Here is a 24008-nt window from a genome sequence, read left to right on the forward strand (position 1 = left end):
CCCCCGCCCGGCCGCCGCTGCCTTTCCCTGCGGCCGGGGAGCGGGCGGGAAGGGCCGGTCGGTGGGCCTGGGAGATGCCCATGCCCGCCGCGGGTGCTCCGCGCGGCGCATCCGCCGTCGCCGGCTCTGCCGCGGTTCTCCGCGCCTCCGCGCCCCGGCAGCGGCCGGGCGGGCGCGGGTAGTGCTGCCGCTGCCGCCTCGGGCCCCTGCAGGACGAACCATGGAGCCCGGCGCCCCGCCTGACCTCCGCGACGTCGAGCAGAAGCTGGGGCGCAAAGTGCCCGAGAGCCTGGCGCGGCCCCTGCGCGGGGAGGAGCTCCCGGCCCGCCCCGCCGCCGCGGCCCCCGGGCCCCGCCGCCGCCGCGCTGCCGCCCTGGCCCGTCTGGAGACGAAACTTCAGCTCCTGAGGCAGGAGATGGTGAGTAGCCGGGCGCCGGCCGCAGCCCTTCCGCACCGCCGCCTCCCGCTCGGCAGCACCGGCGGCGGCTGGGACGGGCACTGCGCTGCCTGCGCCCTGCCGGCCGGCCCACCGCGGGGAGGAGGTGCTGCCTGCCCCCGGAGCAGCGCATCCATCCCAGGTGGGGCCGGGCGGCGGCGAGGGCTCTGCTGCCGGCTGGGAGAGCAAGAGGCCGCTCGTCGGTGCGGCGTAGAGCGAGGCACTTGTCGGCTCTTTTCCTCTCAACGGGGAAGTTCGCCAGGGACTCGTAGTTGGCTTCTGTTCCTGTCAGCTCGTTAGAAGTACTGAAAGCTGGAGTACCAATAAAAGAAATTATGCGCTATCCCGTTGTTGTAACTGCGTTTTCTGCGTTGCACCTGTTTCCTGCTCATGGCTAGCACCTAAAGACACACAGAATATTTTCAGGCTGGAAATTTGGCCATTAATTCAGTCTTCAGAGACTTAATTAGTTCCAAACAGGCTGATGAAGCATAATTCTTGAAAAAACAACTATTCCTACTTTGGTTGAATGGTATATTTCATTCTGCCAATGATCTGTGATAGGACTATCCTGTATGTAGTTCAGATCCTCTAACTTGTTTACTATCTTAGTGCAGGTGCTTGTCCTACTTTGTATGTCACCATCTCAATAAATTTATTTTGCCATAAAATGATGCCATAAAACTGGCCTATTTTTTTCAAAGACAAACCAAAAGGAAACTCTTTGCAAGTGACAAAGTGATTAGTGAACACTCAGCAGATACGATCTTGACAATGCAGGTCACCTCAGATATGTGAGCATAGATAGCTTCCATTTTTATTAGTGAGTGCTATGTAAAGTCCCAAAAGACACTTTTTAGTAGCAGTTCTTTCCATAGCTCCTGTCACTAAGTTTATTTGAAATTGGGATGAAATTTGGTCGGGTTGGGATGCGGATTTTTCTGGCAATGTGTTGAGATAACTTTATGCAACAATCTTGGAACTCAGCCATTTACAGCCAATAAATCAATATCATTCTGTGTGAACAAGATCAGTGCTATACCACAAGTTCCTCCACAGTGCTACATATAGGTACATAGTTGTGTGGGTTTGTACGTGTTTTTAAATAAGTGTGCTGGGCAAAAAGGGGAAGAGAATGAATATTCTGAGAGTTAATAGCCAAGATGGTAATGTTAATCTTGAGGTGTAACTTACAAATTACACCTGCTGTTGTATGGATTCATATTATTTAAGAACTCTCTACAAATCAAACTATCAGCGTATTCTGTGGAGTTCTTGAGCCACCTTTCAATAGACTGGGCCAAACAAGAAAGCTGGGGAGGGGGACTTTTGGCAATAGCATGGAGTGACAGGATCAGGGGGAGCAGCTTTGAACTGGAAGAGGGTAGATGCAGAGATGCTGGAAGGAGTTGTTTGCTCAGAGGATGGTGAGGTACTGGGAGCTTGGAACTAGATGATCTTTAATGTCACTTCCAACTGAAGCTATTCTATGATTTTAAGTGACAATCACTGGGAGTTTCAGTTTTAATGTTGAGTAAGACACTGTCTGCTTATCTCATGCTTATTTTTTTAATTTTAAGCTTGCATGACATGACAGTAATACAATGACTTTAGGGAGCTTATCTTGTATGGGATGCATTTGCAAGGAGGCAAATAAGGTAGCCACAGTTTTTGACAGAAAATGACTTTTCATCTCTAGACAACTAGGCTTATTAAAGGAGAAGGACCTGAGTGAATTGACCATATCACCTTTTTCTTTCAAGCTGGTCTCTTCACTTGCTTCGCACCTGCAGATTTCATGTCACACTCTTCCTTTTGCCTCTTCTTCCTCCCTGCATCCAGTTTCTCCCTTTTCTCTCCCTGCTGTAAGCAGAAACATGTTTTAGTCCCTCTCCTGCTTTTCGTCATGTCAGACTGATGACTTTTCTTATCTGAACTAATTTCTCATGCTGAGTAAGAGGAGTTAAGTTATAGTGCTCTTACCACTTCTGGTCTGTATATGCCCATTAAACCACCAGTACAGTGACAAACTGTGAAGTATTGGTACCCTGTCTATACTTTTCCCATGCTCTCAGCTGTTTTCTGTAATCTAGAGTGTGAAAGCAAACTACCTTCCTGGATTTTTTTTCCTCTAGTCTCTGGCATCTTCAGGATTTTCCTCAACCCTAAGGGTTTCTTCGCCTTCTTAATCTGTCACTTTCCCCTCTGCAGTTTTCTTAGTGGACATATTTTATAAATTTAAGAACAATATCAGGTAAAAATTGTGGTTCCATTCTATGTTTCTTTCCTCTTATTTTACTGCATATAATTTCTAAAATGGAGCTAAAGCATCTATTTTCTTATTTCACACCTCTTTCTAATACATTATTTTTTGCCTTTGCTGTAAGGCATAGGAGATCTTGGACATGTAGAAAAGTAGTCTATAGCTGCTGTGGTAGTAAACATGCCAGAAATGGAAACAACTAGAAAACCAAGTGTCATGCATTCACCTTTCTTTTTCTAGTTGTACAATGATGGCAGCTTCTACATCTTACTCACTGAATTTTGGATAGACTTACCTCTGCTTTTGTTACTGCTGATTCCAGAATTGAGACAAACTTTTTGTAAACATATCAAACCCAAGGTTATTCAGGACCTTCTTTTCTAGTGGTATATAAAAAAAGACAATGTTTGACTTGGAAATGCAGGGTTTGACTGTGAGCTGCAGTACCTGACAGATAAATGGGGTGTATGTGGCAGTTGTCTGGGTGAAGGACTTGAGGCTTTCCCTTGCTTCTTCAGATTCTTTTGCAGTTCAAAATGGTTCTTTTTACCTCAAGCCTGATTTTGCTAATGGCCACTGAAACCACGCACAAAGCCCACAGCGTAACGTTCTTGAAATACCAATCTGCTTGGCCAGGTTTACTTACCTTTTCTTATGCTCCATTTTCCCATGAAGGCCATGATGGAGACTACATTGGATCCTGAAAACCTTTGAATTATAAGGCCATAAAATAGAGAACAAGATGTAATTGCCAGTGTGGGTCAAAACATTGTGCTCTGGTCAAACTTGGGTGGTATGAATACCTCCTATTATCTGACCCTTGATTCAGTATGAAATTTGTCACTATTAAAATCTTTCTTCCTATGGTCTTATAGGTGGAATATTCCATTGGGGAGTTGAACATAAACCTTTATAGCTGCAGCCTTTTTGCTAGTGTACCATGCTCCTGAGGACACCATTCAACACATGCGCCTTCACTGCAGTAAATAATCTGTGAGTCTCATTCTGCAGCCTGAAATGATACTGCTTATAAAGTCTCATTTTTCTTTTACAAGTTCTTGGGTTACTCAAAGGGAGATATTCTTTAACACTCAAAGAAAGAGATTGGTTTGGTTTTTTTCCCTTTTAATTCAAAAGTTTCCGAACTCAACTCTTTAATGCCTCTTTGCAAGCTAGAAATTTAAACACAGTATAGCCTGCATTACATACAAAAAAAATTTTAAAAATGTTTTACATAAAAATATTTAATGCAGAAAAGGTAAGCTGTGTCTTGGAAGTGAGGGGTGGATGGCAGTGCTGGGACTTTTACTGAGATTCCTTCCAGTGAATACTGTTAAGAATCAAATTTTGTTAGTGAGTCTGATCATCCAAGGGGGTATACTGAGTGCAGTAGTTTTTAGACTGAAGGATAAATAATCCTGTTTTCAAGGAGCTGAGCATGCTAAAGCCATTTAAGATAGAGGAATATTCTTCATGCTAACTCATTAGTTGAGTTTTCTTCTCCTTTGTTCTCCTAGTTCAATTTTAGTATAACTGTTTTTTAAAGGCAATTAACATTGATCCCTGACAAAATGAAGCTGGAATTAAGGCAAGTGGGTTAATTACAATGGCAATCCTTCTTGGTATTTTCAATGGTTTTGTTTGTCTTGTTTTCTTTTTGCTTTTTTTAATTGGTTTTGGGTTTGGGTTTTTTTTTTTTTAACCATCCCTAGCACATTAATGAAGGTTCAGGTTGGAGGACAGAGCTGTTGGTACCCTATTCTACCATCTCTAAAGAGTCTGACAAACTGCATATTTTCTCAGATTTTTAGATCCACAGTTTTGGAGGCTCTGCATTTATTATTTTCTTTGAAGGACTGGTTTTAAAAAGTCTACAACTGTGACTTGAAATATCTCTTTAACACATGCTGTGGGTGCAGGCTGCTACATTCACTATTTTGTATGATAACATCAGTTGTCTTAACTGAAGCCAAGATCTGGCTTCAGTGTGTCTCATCAGCAATGCAAAGCTGTGTATCAGATGCTAGTCTTCAATTAGATTAATTGTAATTTTTGCTTAAAAACTTGACTGAAGATAAAATCTTAAATATAAAATTACTGTGTGGGTGAGTTTGATTAACCTTTGTTTCTTAATGAGCCGTTATTCAGTGAATCCCTGAAGTGAGGCTCTTAGACAAAAAGAAGGCATACAGAAATAGAAATTAACTTGTTTCCCCAGGTCCTCCTGAAGTTCACTGAAAAAGGGGCTAATAGTCTATCTTACTAGCAAGTTCCATCTATCTTACTAGCAAGTTCTCTCCTTATCCACCAGTTTGCATGATGTAGTAGTGGAGTTTGTAATTTTTGCATATAACGCAGATTGGGCAGTGGTCATAACAGGGACTCATTGAAACGGTGTTGTAGATTAATCCTTAGGGAAATTAATCAAATCTAATAAGGAAAAAATGCAACTTAATTAGTGCCAGTGCCAGTACTTTGCCAAGTTTTCCATCTTTTCAGATCATCTCTGGTAGGATGAGTTGACCAAGGTTATTTAAATTAATGCATATTTAAACATACGTTTTGACTGGCAAATGTCAGTGCCTGGCCAGAAGGATTTGAATTGTAGAACATCTCAATGTTGTACTCAGAGTTTATGTCTGTTTTTACTCAGCTTTAGCTGCTGCATGGCAAAGAGTCCATAAAGCCTTGCTGGTACCTTAGCGAGCAGCATCAGTGTGAGATACTTCAGTATACAGGAATATGTCTGTGGGAATCATCACAGCAGCATCAGGGATACTAAAGTCAAGACTTCCAGTTATACTGCCCTTGTGCTGTGAGACTTTTGCCAACTTTTTTTTCAGAGAATATGTATTATAATTTCATGATTACTTTTTCAAGAGTAGAAGAACCATTGAAGTTGGTTTTTGAAGTCTGGTTCCTGACAATTTGTAATGAAACGACATGAATACTAAACCATTTCTGCAGAGTTTTACAGTTTATGACAACTTTTAGCAAATAGATTATAACCTTTCTGATGCATCATTATAGTATGGCTTTCATAGAATAGCCTGGCGTGGAAGGGCTATTTCATAATAAGACTTCAGAAGACCATCTGGTTTCACCTTTAGAAGAAAAGGGAGTCTAGGTGACATTGTCAATCACCTCATCCATCTTGGAAACCTCAGCCGTGTAACTGGGGAGGTTGATTGCTTTCAATCATTCTCATGATTGATTGCCTTCACTGAAAAAAGTTGAGCTTATATTAAGATAAAACTTCTCCTGGTCCTCTTTCTATCAGTCCAAATTACTGGAATGCTGTGAGGAGATACTCCTATCCCCAAGACTTCTCTAGGGAGAGAAGACATACCTCCTTAAGTCTTTTATCCTATGGCAGATTTTCCAGCCCTTTGATCATCATAATTTTGTGTGGATGCTTTCTTTTATGTGGTTACTTATGGCAACAACAAATTAAAATTACCTTTTGTGTATGAGCAGGAAAAACTTGAAATGCACAATACCAAATATATGTATTAAGCAGAGGTGGTCACCAACAAGTGAATTTCTACTTTTCAATGCTTCCTTTTTCCTAACAGTAAATAGTAAAAGAAAAATAATGGATTTTCAATTCATGTTTTAACGGCTACTAGATTATTTGTCTGTTCTCTACCCTCAAGGTCAAAACCTAGTGAACTTTCCACAGTGGATATGTTTATTTTCCATGTGTTTAATTTCTGTCCATGTTCTGGGAGGGGGGCTGTTTACTGGAATCTGAAGCAAATAAAGTTACAGGAGTGAAAGAGAGGATCTGAGCTGTTGAAAAGCAATTGGAATTCGATTAAATTGAGTGCAATTTCTCTGATGAATTTGACTTGCATTTTTAAACATGGAAGTGATGTTTACTATCTGTAAGCAGTTCCAAAAGATGGTTCTCAGCTTACTCTTTGTAAAGATGAAGAGCTCTGATTGTAGAACTACAAGACAATCTCATAATAAAAGGGAAACTTTTTTGCTGTGAAGACAGACTCATAGCCTTTGCTATCCAGCCTTACTCTCATAAATGTGTCCCATAAATTATAAGCTTTTTCCTTTGATGGAAGTGTTCATAGTAAGGAACTGGAAGCAGCTCTGATCTGGAGAGTGACCAAATTGAGTGACCAAAACACATCCATCCATAAGCCATCTTGTATTAAATCTTTGAAATATATAAACAACATAGTTCAACCTTTAAAGCTTTTTCAAATCTAGAAAGATATTGGGATGGTATTTTATTTCACTGGTCACTTGTTCTCTGTTTCAGTGCTGGGTCCCTCTGGTGCCTGCCTGCAGATAAAATGTGTCTGAGAATCCCCCTCTTTCAAGTAGCTCTCAAGCAGGTTTCTCTTCTTCCATAGAAGTAGATAAGGAAGGACACTGGAGAGTATATATATGTCAGGTATATAAGTATATAAAGTCAGCTACTCGATTTTGTCAGAATATGCAAACTCACCTATAGCTTCCATAAACATGGAAAAGAGCATACTGGCACACCAATGCAACCCTGGCCTCAGCAATCCAATCCTTGTCTATCCCCACCAACCTAGCCGTTCTTAACACTTAGAGTTTGTCAAGAGAATGGTATGGCACATTTCTTAATTAACTGTAAACACAAACTAGCTAAGCTGCCAGAGAAGTTATCTGAATGTTTCATTTGCCATGCTGTACACTAAACTCATCTCAATGCTGTATGGCCCTGGTGGGTGCAGTGCCAGATGAAGTGAAAGCATTTAGTGACTTTAAAGCAATCGTAAATTAGTATTTAACTACTGGGGGGTTCAAATTCTATAAACACTTCACTGGCATAATTTGTGATTTTGTTTGCTGCTGTTAGATATTGGCTGCATTCATTACTCAAATGCTTCCAGAAGAAGAACCATTTTACTGCATTCTGGTTTAGCTATGAACCCTGTCTCTTTATAGGTACAGAAGGAAACACAGCTAAGAACAATAATGCAACAAGTATTTCCAAGCTCATACATTTTTATCCCAAGGAAGAAAAAAATAGAACAGTTTGGTTGCTTTGTATTTTTCTCCTTTTTTTTTGTTTTTTTTTTTTTTGTTTTGTTTTGTTTTGTTTTGTTTTGGTCTTCCTACAGGATTTCCATTGGTTTAAAGAAGTGTTGTATTTGAGATAGTTGCACTGCTCTTGTTAGCTCAAACACATGCTTATGAGCTACAGCAAACATTGGACATTGCTGTCTTAACATTCAGTTTAAAAGACTTTTTAATTTAAAAACTTCAGACTCAGGCCTTGATCCTTCCAATAATTATAAATTACTAGGAAAAAAAACAGTCCTGACACTGAGGAGGAAACTATGAAGCATTTCTGTGGAAGGAGGAATAGGTTCTGTATTGTTTAACCACCTCTGTAGAAAACTAGTGAAAATTATGTAGACAGGCCTCTACTCAGCCCTGGTAAGGCCATATCTGTGTGCTGTGTGGGGATCCATTTTGGGCTTTCCAGTTTAAGACAGGGAACTACTGGAGAGCTGGTCCAGCAGAGGGCTATCAAGATGAATAGGGGTCTGGAGCAACATCTCTCTTATGAGAAAAGCCTGAAGAAACTGGGCCAGTTTAGCCTGGAGAAGAGATAGCTGCACAGGGATCTTACCAATATGTACAAATATCTTTTGAGTCACTGTCAAGAAGATGGGACCAGACTCTCTTCAGTGGTGCCCAGTGACAGGACAAGGAACAATGAGCACAAACTTAAATACAGGAGGTTCCATCCAATATAAGGAAAAGCTTTTTTACTTTGGGAGTGACATAGCACAGGCTGCCCAGAGAGGTTGTAGAATCTGCCTCTCTTGAAATTTTTAAAACCTGCCTGGACTGGACCCTGTTGAACTTGCCTTAGCAGCGATGTGGCATTAGATCAGAGGTTCTTTCCAACTCCAACCCTCCCATGATTCTCCGATTCTGAATATCTAGTGTTCTTCCTGGAGTGAGATTATTATGTACCTTTATCAGTGTGCCTGGAGAAGACCCATTCCAGCCACATTGAAAGGCTGGGACAGCCTTTGGAGTTTGACAGCTAATACAGACCATTTTCTTTGTTAGACAAAGGCAAATGGTGCATGTTTAGCACAAAGTGCTTCATAATAAAACAGTGACAATGTAGAGGGTTTAGTTTGGATTTTGGTGTTGAAGAATCCATTTCATGGGCAGGAAGGTTTTCTGACTAATGAGATTTAGATGGGCCTTGACAAAAACATGACAACTTGGAAAAGTCATTCAAGGAGGTATTGTAAACTTTAGGCTATTTTTCCAGTCTTCTTGAAACTATACAGCTATGAGAGGAGCAAATAGGAAGGCAGAATAATTTTTACAGGGCTTTTCCTGTTCTGTGACTTCAACTACATTTTTGCCTTAACAGGACTATTTTAGCCACTGTGACTGTTAATGGCTTGTCCACATGTCTTGGCAGAATTGTGCAGTGCACTGAAATATTTTTATTTCAAGTGGTGTTAGGTGGCAGGGTTCTAGTGTTACAGGGTTTGGAGGAGAAAACTGTAAATCCTGCTACAGCAGAGAAGGAGAAAGCCTCTTTGCAAGGGAAGAGTGTTACTACTAGCAAACCAAAGTAATAGTGAGGTTCTGCAAAGGCCTGTGGAATTTACATCCTCCTTTATTACAACCTGTCACTGGTTGCTGTGACTGAGGCAGGGAAATGAAGGCAGGTTGCTGTTTTCCCCATAGCCATCTGTGATGATAACTTCATAAAGCTGCTTAGGCATTCACCAGTGCAGATCATCAGTCCACCCATTTCAGACAAGAAAGAAAATGCAACCAAAGAACTATGATCTTTAATATTTTGTAATTTCTTTCCTTAATTTTTATTAATTTGTACTCTGTGAAGTTTAATAACAAAATTACTTCAGAAGACCTGTTGCCAGCTCTTTTCAAATACAACCAAACTTCTCTAGTCCAATTTCCTTGACTAGTTCTCTCTTTTCTCAGGTCACCTTTGGTTATTCAGAAAGGCCATATTTGTCTTTTCCTAGCCATGTTTTGCAAGTCTTGCACCTTATTTTTCCTCCCCAACTAGCTTAGTAGCTAGTACTCCTTGTAGAAGAAGAAATGAGAAATGTAAGCAATTACCTTGATTCCTTCTAAAGCTACTCATACATCTGATAACTGCATTGACAGATATGATTAATATTCTTTGCTGAACTAAATCACATCATAATGCCCCAGTGCTCTTCTATGTAGAAATCTTTGCTAAGAACAGGTTTAAGTGTAGAAAGAGTAAATAAAAGTATATAGCCTGAGCTGGAGTTGTTTAGGAGAAGCTGAGGACTGCTCTATGTGGTGTGGATAATAATTATCAATCAGAGAAGGGATCAAATAATGTAGAAAGAATATGTTGCCTACAGTGCCTGGTCTTGCCTTATAGTTAAAAGTTGATGACTGGTTAATCTTACTACCTTCTGACATCCTTGCCTGGAAGCATAAGATGTATGTTTGTTTAATTGTTAATATTTATTGATAATCACACCTTGTGACCCCTGGAATGAATTGCTGTTGTGTGTTCTGTGGGAAACAAAGGGGTCTGGGGGTTTTTGAGCCAAAAGGGCTCAAAAGTTTCAGCTGGTGTAGTTCTCAACAGCCTGCTCTGTTTGTTGTGCTGGCCAATTTGAGTGTTTCAGCTTGCTAGAAATGGTTGTAGCCTGTTTGCTCCTTGATTTTTATTATTTAGACCCCAGATTCAGGTTAGCTGCTAGCTGTTTGGTACCATCTTAGTGGATGAAAAAGAACTAAATCACTTACTTTTTTCTAGATACCTGGAGATTTAAAAGGGTATTTTTGTTCAAAAGACTCAAAATAGGCAATATAATGTCATCTAAAGACCTCAAACTTGCTAGTACTTTCAGAGAGATGTAAAGACTGTGCAGGGACCATATTTTTGAAGAATGGTGGTTACAGCATTGAGGAGGTTTGGATGAGGAAAAATTAAGCTGAATTTGAAAGACATGACAAATAGGTCACAAAGTGAACATGAAGAAAACAAAACAAAGCCCCTTATTTTTTAAGGTACTGACTGGTTTTTATTCAAAAATTTATCATGAAAACACAACGCTCGTAATGTTTTAAGAGAGGAAAAATCCCAGTTATCAGCAAATTAGTTTCTAGGACTACTAAAGGTTTTTTAGGAGCACATGGGATAATTTATAATACCAAGGCTGTCTTGAAGTTCTTTTTTATTCTTATCCAGATAAACCTTCAGTAAATAGGACTGCAGATTGCCTTTACTAGAGATTTGATTGTTAGATTAAAAATATGCTTTCAATAGGATATCGCCCATCTCCTGAATATAGAATTGTTTCAAACAGAATTCAATTTTGAATTCTGGGGAGATTCAGGCAAAGTTTTTTTTTTTTAATTGTATGTGTCTTTCTGGTGCTATTGTGAAAACAGACTTGAATTTCAAGAGATTTCAGATTTCTCCCCAGTATTACTATTGTTGTGTCTCAGTTGCAATTTAATGAAATAAGTTGACTACTTTTATAGGTTTGTTTGGGGTTTTTTATGTTTTAAAATGTTTTCAAACTTTGCTGTTATCTCTATAAAGGCGGCATTTTCAAACTTTGCATATACCTGTAAGCAAACCCTATTATCTTCTTTTATTTTAGTTGTATGCTTTTGAGTATATTTCCACAGTGCCAGTATTGAAAGTAATTAATTTTGAAGGGGTGAACAGGTATGGAATGGTTATATTTTTTCTTTTTTTTGCATAGTGTTTTTAAGAGTATGTTTTGGTCAGGACAGACATAAATAAGGCAGAGAGTGAAATCCAATTAGCAAAAAAACAAATTACAGATGTGTTTGAGCCCCAGTGCTGTCTCATGTTGGTCAGTAGACTCATGCAGTCCTGCATTGTGGCTGGTGTACAGAACACTTTATAATGATGCTGTGATTGTCCATCAGCATGCTCTAACACTTTCTGACACCCACAGCCAAATGTTGCAGCTTCATATTGACCTGAATGTTTGCAATGGAGTTATCTTGTCTGTCAACAAATGTGGGTCCATATTATGGATTGTTCTAGACATGTTCACCTTTGTCATAGTAGATACATCTCTAAGGTCAGATGATGCTTTTTTGACAGTTTGAGATATTTGGAAGCATTCAGTAAAACCTTCCAGCAGCATTAGAAGTTTTCCTCTTCACAAATCCCTGCATTTTCTCACTGTTTCTTTCATGTTAATTCAACTAAACTTTAAAAGAGTTGGGATTTTCCTTTTATATTTTTCATCCTTCTGTGATGGGATGTTTCTCTCTTTGAATTTTGTGCTACTTCCTTTAATTAAAGAGCTTATTTAACATTTATTTTATTTGGACAGGAGGTGAGGAAATATGAACCTAACTAATTAACTTTTTTTCCTTCTACTTACTCTCAGTTTTATGTCATGTTTCCTTCTGATGGTCATTGTCATATCTACTTAGGTGATACTTAAATAGCTTCATCTTTTTCACAGCAAAATTAAGAGATGGGCAAAAAACTAAAACAAACAAATAAAAATATACTTTTTCCCCTATGATTTTTTTAATTACACTTAAGCATACAAGAGACCTCAAAAACTATGATGTTAAAAGAAAAAAATATATCCTACTGATCAAATGATTCGTCCTAATCATTGGTATGTTACTGTCAAAGGTATTAATGCACTTGGAAGGCTGCCCACACATACTCCCCAGACAAGGACCATGTGTATTTCAAGGCAGTGAAAAAAGGCCTTGAGATTCACCTTTTCTATTTTTTCAGAGAAAATATGACTAAACAATTTTACTGTTGAGTATAAGGGAAACAATTAGTATGCATTAAATTAAAATATTAAAATGGAGATATGTAAATTGCCAATACTGTAATTTCCTATATCAGATGATGATCATATTAGCATAATATTTTGTTCATATCTTTGCAAGATACATCCTTGAAACCTGCTAATTGAGTTATTTACTCTCATTGCCTACTGAACTAACTTGCTGTCTCATGAAGTTGCTCGGCTTCCTAATTATTCTGGTATATTCTCCTACATTATTCCAGTGGTGGCGCAGACCTGACCTGCCCACTTCCTTGCTTTAGCTAATGGATTGGTAAACTCTCTTTACAGTAAAATCCTCTTGTGGCTGATGTGTAATCACATGGTCTTTCTCTTTCCTAATTAAAAGTCACCCTGCTCAGAGCTGTGTTATGTGGCTGCCAAATTTTACAGACAGACGTGTGAAAATAATTTTTGTGAGGACTTGGTGAAGGATTGCAGTGGAAATGCAGGAACTTGAAGCAGGAAAATGGCTAGGCTAGAGCCTCTGTTTAAAGTAGCTAAGGGTGCAGACAGAACCTGAAAACTCAATGACTGCTCACTTTATGAACAGCTGGGAGTTCAACAATTGTAATGAATTCTACCTAAAAAATCTGTCATGAGGGTTTTAACAAAATTGGAATCTTCAAGAGATACAAGATTATAAACAATCTCTTGCAAAAGAAGTCAAAAATTAAATGATCAAAACTTCTGTCGTGGTCTGCCACGATATTTTTATTGTGACTCATTTGTGGAAGTACAGCTGAGAAAGGTCAGCGTTAATTACTCTCTTGGCAGAAAGAAGGTAGATCAGTGAACCATAACTACAAATCAACAATGGATCACAAAAATTTAGCTTTTGTATATATATGTAGCTTTTATATGTGCTCCCTTATTGTCTGAAGTTTACCACAAGCCTAAAAATCAGAAGAAAATAAATGGAAAAATGGTACAGCAATACATTGTAACACAAGTCCATGGTAAAAGAAACAAGATGCAGAAAAAGCTGTTGATCTACATTTATCACTGTTGACTGAAATTTAATTTAGCTAATTCAGTGTGAGGTAAATCACATTCAGAGACAGAAGGCATAATTATGAACATTGCAGCACATACCTTATCTCCCACAGTGTCATCCTCTTCCAGGCTTTGGTCCACATCTTCATTGTTTTGAGAGAACTTTTATAGAGTTTCAGTCAGGTGTGTTGGGATGGCTTGAATTGTTTTGGTGTCTGAATTTACCACTGTTAGTTGGCTTTGCTGTGGAGTGCGCGTGGCACATTCCCACAATCAGTTACTGTTCCTCCATAGAAGATGCCTTCCAGATAATGTCAGTAAACTTGTCTTCTTGCTCTCTGTCATGAAAACTCCATTTTTAACAGGAGATACTGAAGATTCAAATTCAGGAGAAGTTCAAATTCAGAAGTCAGCTTAGGTATTCTAATTTTTTTCACCTTGATCCAGAAATACCATTGCCTAAAGCAGCATAATTATATGAAGAAACCAGTGCAAACACCTTGAATCAGTGGGAAAATTTAGAAGCAGGCAAAAAGTTTAAAGACATGCGCATGCATATATTTTAATTTAAGTAGGATGTAGCTCCTGCACAGCCTGTTAATCATCCTGTGTGTTAAAAGAGCAGACATTATTTGTTATTTGTGATTTTATTTTATTTTAGACTTATTAAATGGGAAAAAAAGAGCATCTTTTACTCAGTGGTGTTGAGAAGCTGTTGTAGTATCACTTTCAGTTTGCTCACCTTCAAATGGCGTGCTTCACGCTTTGAGATGATAGCTTATAAACAAATCCTGTTCATGTCTCCAGACTTATCCATGTTGTAAACCTGTTAACTTAGTGACTCCAGTTAAATAACACCTGAATTCATATATTTTGAATTTTGGATTTTGAATGAGTTGCTTATGGTATTTTAGCTTGTTATGGTCCCACAGAATTAGTCAATGAGGTTTTATTGACCCATTTTTTATCCTTATATATCTTCTTACTCTATTTGTATTGTGATAAGACTTGAGTAATTGCTAACCACTGTTTTATTTTCCTCACCTTCATCTTTTGCCTCTTAAATTAATTTCCTTAGTTACTTTAAAACTTGTTATTCGGTGTTTGTAATAGTAAAAGTAACACCACGAGAAAATGGAATAAGGTTAGCTTTTTTTCAGAAGAGACATCTTAGAATGCAAAACAAATTAATATTTGGACATTGATTTTTAGGATTTTTTTGATGGCATCTGGAATTAATTGATAGATTTTACTATTTTATGAAAAGCTGAGTTAATCTCCCTTTTAAAACTTAAAGGGGAGGTAGGCATAGCTGGCAAGCTCTTCATCCTGAATGGTAAGAGAAATAGAAGAAATTGAACAGGAAAGCAGAAAGCTATGTCTGACACATCCTAGGAAATGGAAACAATAGCAGCAATAATACTCCTGAACCATAGTGGTTATGCACACCTATTTAGTATGAAAAAGTTCTACTGGTTTGAAATTCTGTTTATAAAAAGTGTGATAGAGATGTGTGTGGTAGTGTTTAGCAACAGATGGAATTGGCTGCAGCTAGTTTCATCTAACCCTCCCCATTTTTGTTACTTCTGGAAGACTTCCAGGCATGAAGGTCTGAGGGACTTTCCCAGGAGTACTGTCCTTTGCTATTGTTTCCATCCCCTTCCACTTATCATGAAATTTTTGTCCAAACTCAAGATGTTTTAGAACACAGATTAGAGCAGCTAACCCTAGATTCATTTTGAGATTCTGTGCAGAGCAGAGCTTCTGATCTGAGTGATTTAAATAGCTCCCTGAATCCATTAAGTTGTAAGCATAAGATTTTGTCTGTTGTGAAGACTTGCTTCACTGTGCTCTGGCTAAAAGACTTAGCCTGAAAAAAAAAAACTTTATTATTTAAGTTCCCTCATGTCTTTTCCTTTTACTAGTAGACTCTTTACAGCACAGAACGTAAAAGTGTTGAGAAGAAATGAAATTGAAATAATTTAAATAAACTTAGGGATATATTTTCCTCAAACCACATTTTATGGTTGCCACTAATATCCTTGCAGAGTTCCCATAATTAGAAGAAGCAGCATGTGAACCCAGCAATTTAAAAGAAAGTAATCTGCAGGAAGAATCTAGAGTTTCAAACAGCTTTCACAGCTTGGAAGGGCATATTTAACATTCATTTTAGGTTTGCCATTTCTGGAGGGGAAGGTGACCCACTGTGTTTGGAACTGACTGGAAGCTATTTCTGCAGAACATGCAGCAGCAAAATGCATGGCTGTTTTGCCCAAATTGTGACTACAAATATGACTTTGATCCAAAAGCCAAGTGATCGATGTGCTACTCTGGGTGACTGCCAGGAAGCGATAATTGTCTTTGTTAACAGTCCTGGTCATTAAGAGTTTTATTCTAAAAGCAATAACCTAGTCAATCTTTCTCAAAATCACTGAATTATAATAACAATAGCATGAATATTTGTGTGTCTCTCTGCATATATACGTACACAAAAGCCCTTATATATATATATATATATATAAATTCTCTTGAACAAATTATATAGGAGTGTTGTACATATTATTACAGAAGACCAAGAAAAAGGAAGGAATATTTTGTTAGAACAACAGGTATGAGAGAGTAACACAGACAGATGTTTAGTCCAGCTATTCCTTCCAGATTAAAGTTCTGTTTTTTCTGAATGCTAATCTGTGCACTTAAACTACCAGAATGTGTTACTTGAAATGTGTTACTGTCACTTTAATTTCATTATTTTCTATTGCTGTGACTAGCTCTTAATGTTAAACATTTAGTATCTTTCCTGTGATCAGCACTATTGCTGAAATATATGGAGCAAGACTAAGCAAAAATATATAAAAGTTAACCTGTAACAGGAAATTAGTTTTTAATCTCTTTGTAGTTTTCTTTATACACTGTAAGTTTTTGCTGAGAACTGATCCATAATAACACACACTTTCCCTATGTGGTGGTCTTGTGCTCTAGCTTTAACTTTAGGGCCAGCTGTAAAAACTGTTCTGAAAACCCTGTATTAGCTATGATACACTGTTTAGATTGTTCCTGAAATGCACCTGTTACTGTGCATAACAAATGCAGCTGTCAAGCATGGTGAGATTTTATTGTGTTTAGTCCTGTTAGCTGAACTGTCTTGGACTGACTTGTTTACTCCAAAAACACTCCAACTTGTATACTCCAACAACTTCCAAGATAAATGGGTTGCAGCTTACATAATTGAGTAAAAGCTCATGTGATTATGTCTGTGCTAAAGCACATAAGGGGCAAAAGATGTCATTTTAACATTTGTGTGTGTCATTGAACAAATGATGAAGTAAACCATATTAAAAAAAGATGACCCTTGTTAAACTACTTTTTAGTATTTGCTTTAGGAAAAGCACACTCTAGATATGGGAGATTTGGAATGACATGGTAGCTAGGAGGAGGAGGATTCTAATACTCAGGAATGCAAAGAATTGCTTCCAGTAAGGCTGTTCCACAAAAATGCTGAAGCTGTTGCTGTATTTAGAAAAAAAAATTATTTCCTGTGAACTGAATCTGAAATATATGAGATGTCTACTTTATCTAAAAGGGACTGTTTCATTTGAGTCATGTTGGTGCTAGTTCTGTAAAACATTTCCTTAATCAGCCTTTTGGGAAACTTGTTTCTGAGCATGTTTTTATTTAGCAAGTTGCTGAAGTCTGTAGTTGCATTTGAGAAGTTGGGTTATTTACTGCTTTTGTGACAGCCTAGTTGCCCAGCAAATGGTTTATAGTGATTTATTGGTTAGAGTAAAGGAATTGGCTTGGGCAGGAGAACTACAAAATGGTCAATCTGTTTTCATAACTTCACTTCTGAAACAATGATAGACGGACAGTATTGTTAAAACTATGAATGGTAGGTAGAGCTGTTTTGCACAGTATCAGGTTAGCTGTGTTAAATCTTGTGATACTGAATTGAGAAAAATTCAGAAGTCATTCTGGGGATTGGGGAAGGAAGCTGGGAATACATACGATGGTTACACAGGCAGTCTGTTACTGGCAAAGCCTGAAATGTCTTTGCATTTGTTTGTCCGTGACCAGTAACTAAGCATGTACCAACTGCTCACTCACTCTCATCTTCAGATGGGATCAGGGGAGAGAATTGGAAGAACAAAAGTGAGAAAAACTGAGACTGTAACAACGACAGTTTAAAAACTAAGGAAATAAATGAACAAGAGATGCAAAGTCAGTGACCAGCCCCCAAGCAACAGCTGTATAGGAAAGTTTAAATGCACAGGTTTTATTGCTGGGCACAACCTTCTATGGCAAGAAATAACCCCTTGATGAATTCTGGTCAGCCGTCCCATCTCTGTCCACTCCACTCATCTTTCTCAGTCCTAGTCTACCTGTTGAAGGTGCAGGGTGAAAAACAGAAAAGGCCTTGATTGCACTCCCTGCTCAGCAAGAGCTGAAACACTGCAATGCTACTGATGTGGTTTGGTCACAGGTACAGAGAGCAAAACCATAACAGCTACTAGGAAGAGTCCTAGCTGGATCTACTACAATCTTCTGCAGTATCTAAGAGAATAAAAATACATTAAAATAATTTTTGAACAGGGAAATTTGGGATACTGAGAAGATGGCATTTGAGTATGGAAAGGATCATGTTCACATTATACTCTTGGCAAAACATTATACTCTTGGCAAAACAAGATACAGTCTTTGCCTCCTGAGAATACTCATTCTGTTCCAGTCCACTGTGTATGAACAATACAGGTGCTATTTTTCTTTACAATTGTGGACTTGGAGAATTGTATAAAATATCTGTTGTCTGATTTAATAGATCTTACTTTATTTTTACTTTATTTTTCAGTTGAGGGAAGACTTTCAAATTTTCAATATGGCACATAAGACGGGGTCAGAGATTATTTTCTCCAGTATCTGTGATGTTTCAGATGAAGAGAAGGAAACAATGAATATAAGCCTTAAGTCTCATCTTTATTTGTCAGCTGAAGTGACTTAACAGTGGTTTATATAGTTTGCCTTTTAAGGAAAACATGAGGATGGCTAACTAAATATATCTGTGAAATGCAACACTGTAATATTCCACCTTGCATTACTATTAACACTTCTGTGTGTTTGCATCAACCACCGCAACTAAGTGAGAAAGTAGGAGTTTGTTCTTAATGTCCACTTTTTATTTAGTTAGCTGTGGCAAATGCTTGCTCCATGCCTGTAACATGTGGTTAACTCTGAATTTCACCACCTTCATCTAATATGGGTTTTAATAACTGAAAGGTACAGTTTCAATAACTTAAATATTTCAACTCTCAGACATTTGTACAGCAGATTTTAGTGTCCACTCAGGAGTAGTGTGAGTAAAAGTTACATATCCACAAGCTTTTTTCCAAATTATGAACATCTGAAAATTTTAAGTTTCCCAAGTAGCCATAGTAAGGATAACTTGGGATGAATGCCTAGACATCTGTATCTGTAAGTAGTTTAGAGTAGTGGTAAATAGAAATGGCTTTGTCTTGCTTCTCTGACTAGTGAAAGGCTATCCCCAAGAGTTGTCATAGCAGCTGTGTTTCTCATCTAAATAACATTGTACCAGTGTGCATACAAGTTTTGCCATTGACTATCAGTCCTGTTAATGGAGTGCTTAGGGAGGCTGACCAGGTTCCCACCTGACCTGAACTGAAAGTATTAGTATAGGTATCCTTTTGGGGCTTTTTGTTTGTTTGCTTGTGGGGTTTTTTACTAATTACTGAAATATATTTGTCCTAGATAGGAAAGTTGTTTTTGGGGGATTTTTTTATGTTGTATTTTAGCCCATTCAAGCCTGCTCTTTGGCTTGATTATGAAAAGAGTAAATTTTTAATTACTTTTGCCTTGTAGGTTAATCTCCGCGCCACTGATGTGAAGCTTATGCGCCAGCTCCTGCTCATCAATGAAAGTATTGAATCAATCAAGTGGATGATTGAAGAGAAAGCCATTGCCAGCAGAGGCAGCAGTTTGAGTGGAAGCCTGTGCAGCTTGTTAGAAAGTCAGGATACATCCCTCCATGGCAGCTGTAACAGTTTACAAGACTGTAGTGATGGACTGGATGGAATATCAGTGGGGAGTTATTTGGACACCTTAGTGGATGATGTCCCTGGTCACCAAACCCCTTCAGATCTGGACAAATTCAGTGATTCTTCTGTCACGGATGACTCACAGTCTCTGCATAAGCATCCCAAAATTGATTCTGATGAGTACTACTGTTTTGGTTAATAAGAACAAGTTCCAGTGGGACACAAATGCACTTGTACTTACCCTTTTTCTTTGCTGCTATTTCATGTGCAAAACCCCCAAAGTCCTCTTGGAAGGAGAATATAATATGATACTTCAATTCTATTGCATAACTTTTCTATTTGCTTCTAATGCATTTTCTCCTTAATAGGTTGGGCTTGTCTCATCATCCTCCTCCTCCTCACATTTTCTTAATTTATTGTCACAATTTTGTTTTAATTTTTTACAATGCTGTATTTACAAGTCTGTAAAAGTAGTCAAGGAAAAGCTTTATCTTTAAAATGAAACATCAGAGAATGAGTAACAATTTTGTATTTGTTGTTAATAAAACAGCTTCTGATAAATATATGTTGTCATAAATTTTCTTGACTACCACATCTGGCCGTTCCAAAGACTTTGTTTTTATTGAGCCTTAAATCTGAATCTTGAAAATACCTCTAAAAAATAATTTTCCTTTTCTAAGCAGTGGAATTTGATTCTGTAAAGCTGTCTTCATTTGAAATACAAAGTATTCTAAACTTTTCTATGTGGAGTTTCTTTCATTCTGCAATGTTCTCTTGTCTCTTGCCTAATTTTAATGTTAAATTCGGATTCTAAATTGTTGGGGTTTTTTTTTTAATTCAGCAGTTTTACCCTGCTGCCTTTTCCTTTCCTGTTTTACAAGTAAGAGTTTGCCTTAACTTTTTTGTGCCTACTAGTGCAGTTGAGAGCTGCAGCTAATCAGTTGTATTGGAAGTAGCTGAGAATGAAAACAGTAACTGTTGCATGTAGAGCCTCTTTTTGAGGCTGCTCTGGTCCCTGCTTTTGTAAAGATTAGGAGGTAGGTTTTTCTTTGAAGCGCTTCAGAACCATAAGAAACCCCCCCTAGATTTTATACTTCTACAGGTGAGAAGAAAATTCGAGTAAAAGAACTAAAATTGAACAAGACACTCTAACAGATGATGAATCTATATTTCCAGCATACAAGCAGCGAAAGAGGTATTGATACTTATACATCATTTAAAAGTGTTCTGCTTCACCAAGTTTGACTGTATTCCTATTGCCAGTGAAGTGACGAAATTTCCTCACTAAAGTAATGTTTACTAAGCGTAAGGCAGGCTCCTATTTAAAAACTATTGTGCATGTTCTGAAGGAATACGAGTACATGCAGCATTTGATATATGTGGATTTCGTTCATACTCCAGTAAGGTTCTGTTCATCCAAGCCATGTTTCTAGGAGTCCATCTTGTCCAGTCTTGAGCAACCTCTAGTGTAAAGAAAAGGTAAAAAAATCAAGAAGTTGAAAGTGGTAATTTGTGCTCTGTGACCAATTCCATCACTTCTCAGTACAGAAGGTGTCTGTGTCTCTCAGGATTAAAAAACAAGATGTATACTTTGCTTTGGTCATCATGATAAAGAACTTGGCAAAAAATTCTTCCCAGGATGACGTTAAGTAGAATATTGACTGGGAATTCAAAATAGATTGTATTATTTTCAGTTATTTTAATCTAGGGAACAGAACTAAACAGAGCTCCCTGATATAAAACTGTGACTCTCTTGAAACTTTTTCTACCTTTATTGCTTGGCATGGTAGTTGAACATCAGGAAGTATACACTCTCTAAATGAAATGTGAATGTGCAATATACAGTCTTTCCTTCTCCAACTGAGATTTTGGGCAGTAGGCCAACAAGTACATAATTTTTTTTCACTCTGAGGAAAAAATCAAAGAATATTCTTAACATAGGTTCTCAAATATCAAACTGTGCTGAAACTACTTGAAGGAAAATACAGGCTGTATCTGTCACCTACTCACTCCCAACTGTAACACTGGATAAAGAGTAATTTAATCAGTGATAGATTTATCACATTATGATTTAAAAGTCCATTTCAATGGGAACCCAAGACAGGGAAACAAAAACCATACTAGCAGAAGCAGTAAAGCAAGAGCTGTAAGTGATTAGAAGCTTTAATTCCTCTATATCTCTTGATTGGAAGTGGGGAAAGAGTACAAGTGCCAGAACAAAGATGTCAGAAGATTGCTAGAAGGAAACAAGTGTTTCTAGGTGTTGTGTTTCTGATATCCAAGAACATGAACACTTTGGGTTTGATATTTGAAACATAAAAGCTTCAAAGATTTAGAGCGACTTTTATTTTTTAATTGGAATTAACAGGGTTTCATAGTCAAAAGATAATGATATACTCTTGACTTGCCACGTGAAGACAGACCATGAAATTTGAACACCTAAAATTAATCAAATAACTTTGAAGTGAACTGTAACTTGACTGTTTAGACAATGGAAAATCCAATGTTCATTAAACAACTATTCCTACTGACTTGTTAACTTTGTTTTTAAACAGTTTACATTTTTTTTCCCAGCTTCCTCTATATTTGGCTGACCTTGTCCTTGCAAAATCCTTGTGTGGCATCTGGGAATCTGGGTGCCCTCTTCCAGCAGCGACTCCTTTTAACTTTTGATCTATTTACAGAACTAAAAAAATAAAATTATCAGTAGAATAGGGGAAAGTATCTGAAATCACAAGGCTATGTCTGTTTCAAATGGATAAAAGCAATAGTATTAAACAAAAAAGGCATGGATAAATACTAAATTTTATTCATTTATTCTGTGTCATTTTTTATCACCTTAGCTCTTTTGAGACTTGGCTTGCTTTCAGGAATGACAAAGAGTTTCAAGACACTTTGTAAAATCACAGGTGACGAGCTACACCCAGTCCACTCCTGTTTCTATACCTCTGACTGAAGTTTTGTCTTTGAAAGTCATTCTACTGTGTAAACTGTGTAATTCAGAGAAAATAAGGGACACTCAAAAATAAGGTAATTTTAATACACTTTCTCTTTTAGGATGCTTGTTTCCTACTAATTGGAACCAGCTAGTAAATGGATGTGCTCTTGTTCACAAAAAGCTATTGAAGGAGGGGAGAAAAAACCCTAGCATTTTCACATCTGAAAACTGGGACTTTGAAGATTCTGCCAAGCTAGTCTTGTTATGACATTTTGAGGTGCTTTCAAAAGAGCAATTAAAATTCTTTGAAATCTCCCTGCTAGCTGCCAAGTCTACTATTGATCTCAAGGTTTCATTGGCTCATGAAGAACCAAGCAGGAGCTCTTGAATCGTCCATCAGGAGGGCAGAGACATTGCACTAGGAGACCAAAGACAATAAAACATCTCTGCCTTAGGAAAGTGAACTGCCATTGTCCTATAAAAGAAACAAGATTCTTAGAAAATACAGAAATCTGCTGTATCTTCTTAAAGCAAACCCTGACTTTCGAAGGGAGTGGTAAAATGCTGCAAGTGCTGTTGAATCACTTGAAGTCTAAAAAATCTTTGTCTGTATTTCTCTTTGAAAAAGAGAACTGGTTAGTCAAGGTGGGTGAAGTGAAGTCTGAAATAATGTCTGGTAGCTGTATCTCATATAATCCTATGTAATCAACTGAGAAACTGTGGAGGTTTTGTTTAATAATCTTAAGCAGTTACTAAGCTGTCGAAAAAGCTTGTGCTACTATTTTTCATCTTGCCAACACTTCTGAACCAAGGCTAAAAGATGTGTCTTTGATATAAAGAATTAGCGTATACCAAATAAACATGAGATCAGTAGAAAGCATCAATCACCTTACAGCAAAAGAGGCTTTGTTTTGCTTTAAATGCACTTACAGCAAGTTTGTCTTTCTCAGACTATCTCTTTCTTGTCTATAGAAACAGTTTAAGAGCATCCTACCCTTAAACAAACAGAAGCTTTCCCCTTACATAAATTACATAAATTAAAAAGAGATTAAGGCTGCCTGCACTTGACCTTCCCATTGGCCAGAGATTAAATTTCCCTACTAAGTATGTCTGGAGTGAAGAAAAAACAATTTCTTTCCCCCATCATGGAATTTTCTATGCTGTGGCATACCACCAATTCGGTAAGCAATCTTTGTGAAGTTCTTTTAAAAGCCTGCTCTTCCAGCAAACATGTCTGGTCTTCCAAACTGATATTTCCATATAATCTTTCTTGGTTATGTTAGCTGGATCTCAAAAGAAGGATGTTTGATAAGATATGTCTTTTAGTTACTGTTAGGGAACCAACTGTAACTAAAATACAAATACCTAGTAAAAAATACCAGTAAGAAAGTTTTTCTTTAGGGCAGGGAGTTAAGGGTTGTTCTTGCTTTGTAGATGGATTTTTTTCCTTGTGCTTTTCTTTTCTCTTTTCTTTTCTTTTCTTTTC

General features: G+C 37.9%; 1 protein-coding gene across 1 annotated transcript; it reads left to right on the forward strand.

The window, feature by feature from the left end:
- Positions 1 to 220: 220 nt before the first annotated feature.
- LURAP1L (leucine rich adaptor protein 1 like) lies at positions 221 to 19783 on the forward strand (the record flags this gene model as incomplete). The annotated part of the gene is made up of 2 exons (XM_084225148.1): positions 221 to 418; positions 19409 to 19783. 2 exons carry the CDS (start codon positions 221 to 223, stop codon positions 19781 to 19783), a joined length of 573 nt encoding a protein of 190 aa, XP_084081274.1.
- Positions 19784 to 24008: the final 4225 nt, after the last annotated feature.

The sequence above is a fragment of the Fringilla coelebs genome (assembly GCF_963513975.1).
Source record: "Fringilla coelebs genome assembly, chromosome: Z".
Lineage (NCBI taxonomy): Eukaryota > Metazoa > Chordata > Aves > Passeriformes > Fringillidae > Fringilla > Fringilla coelebs.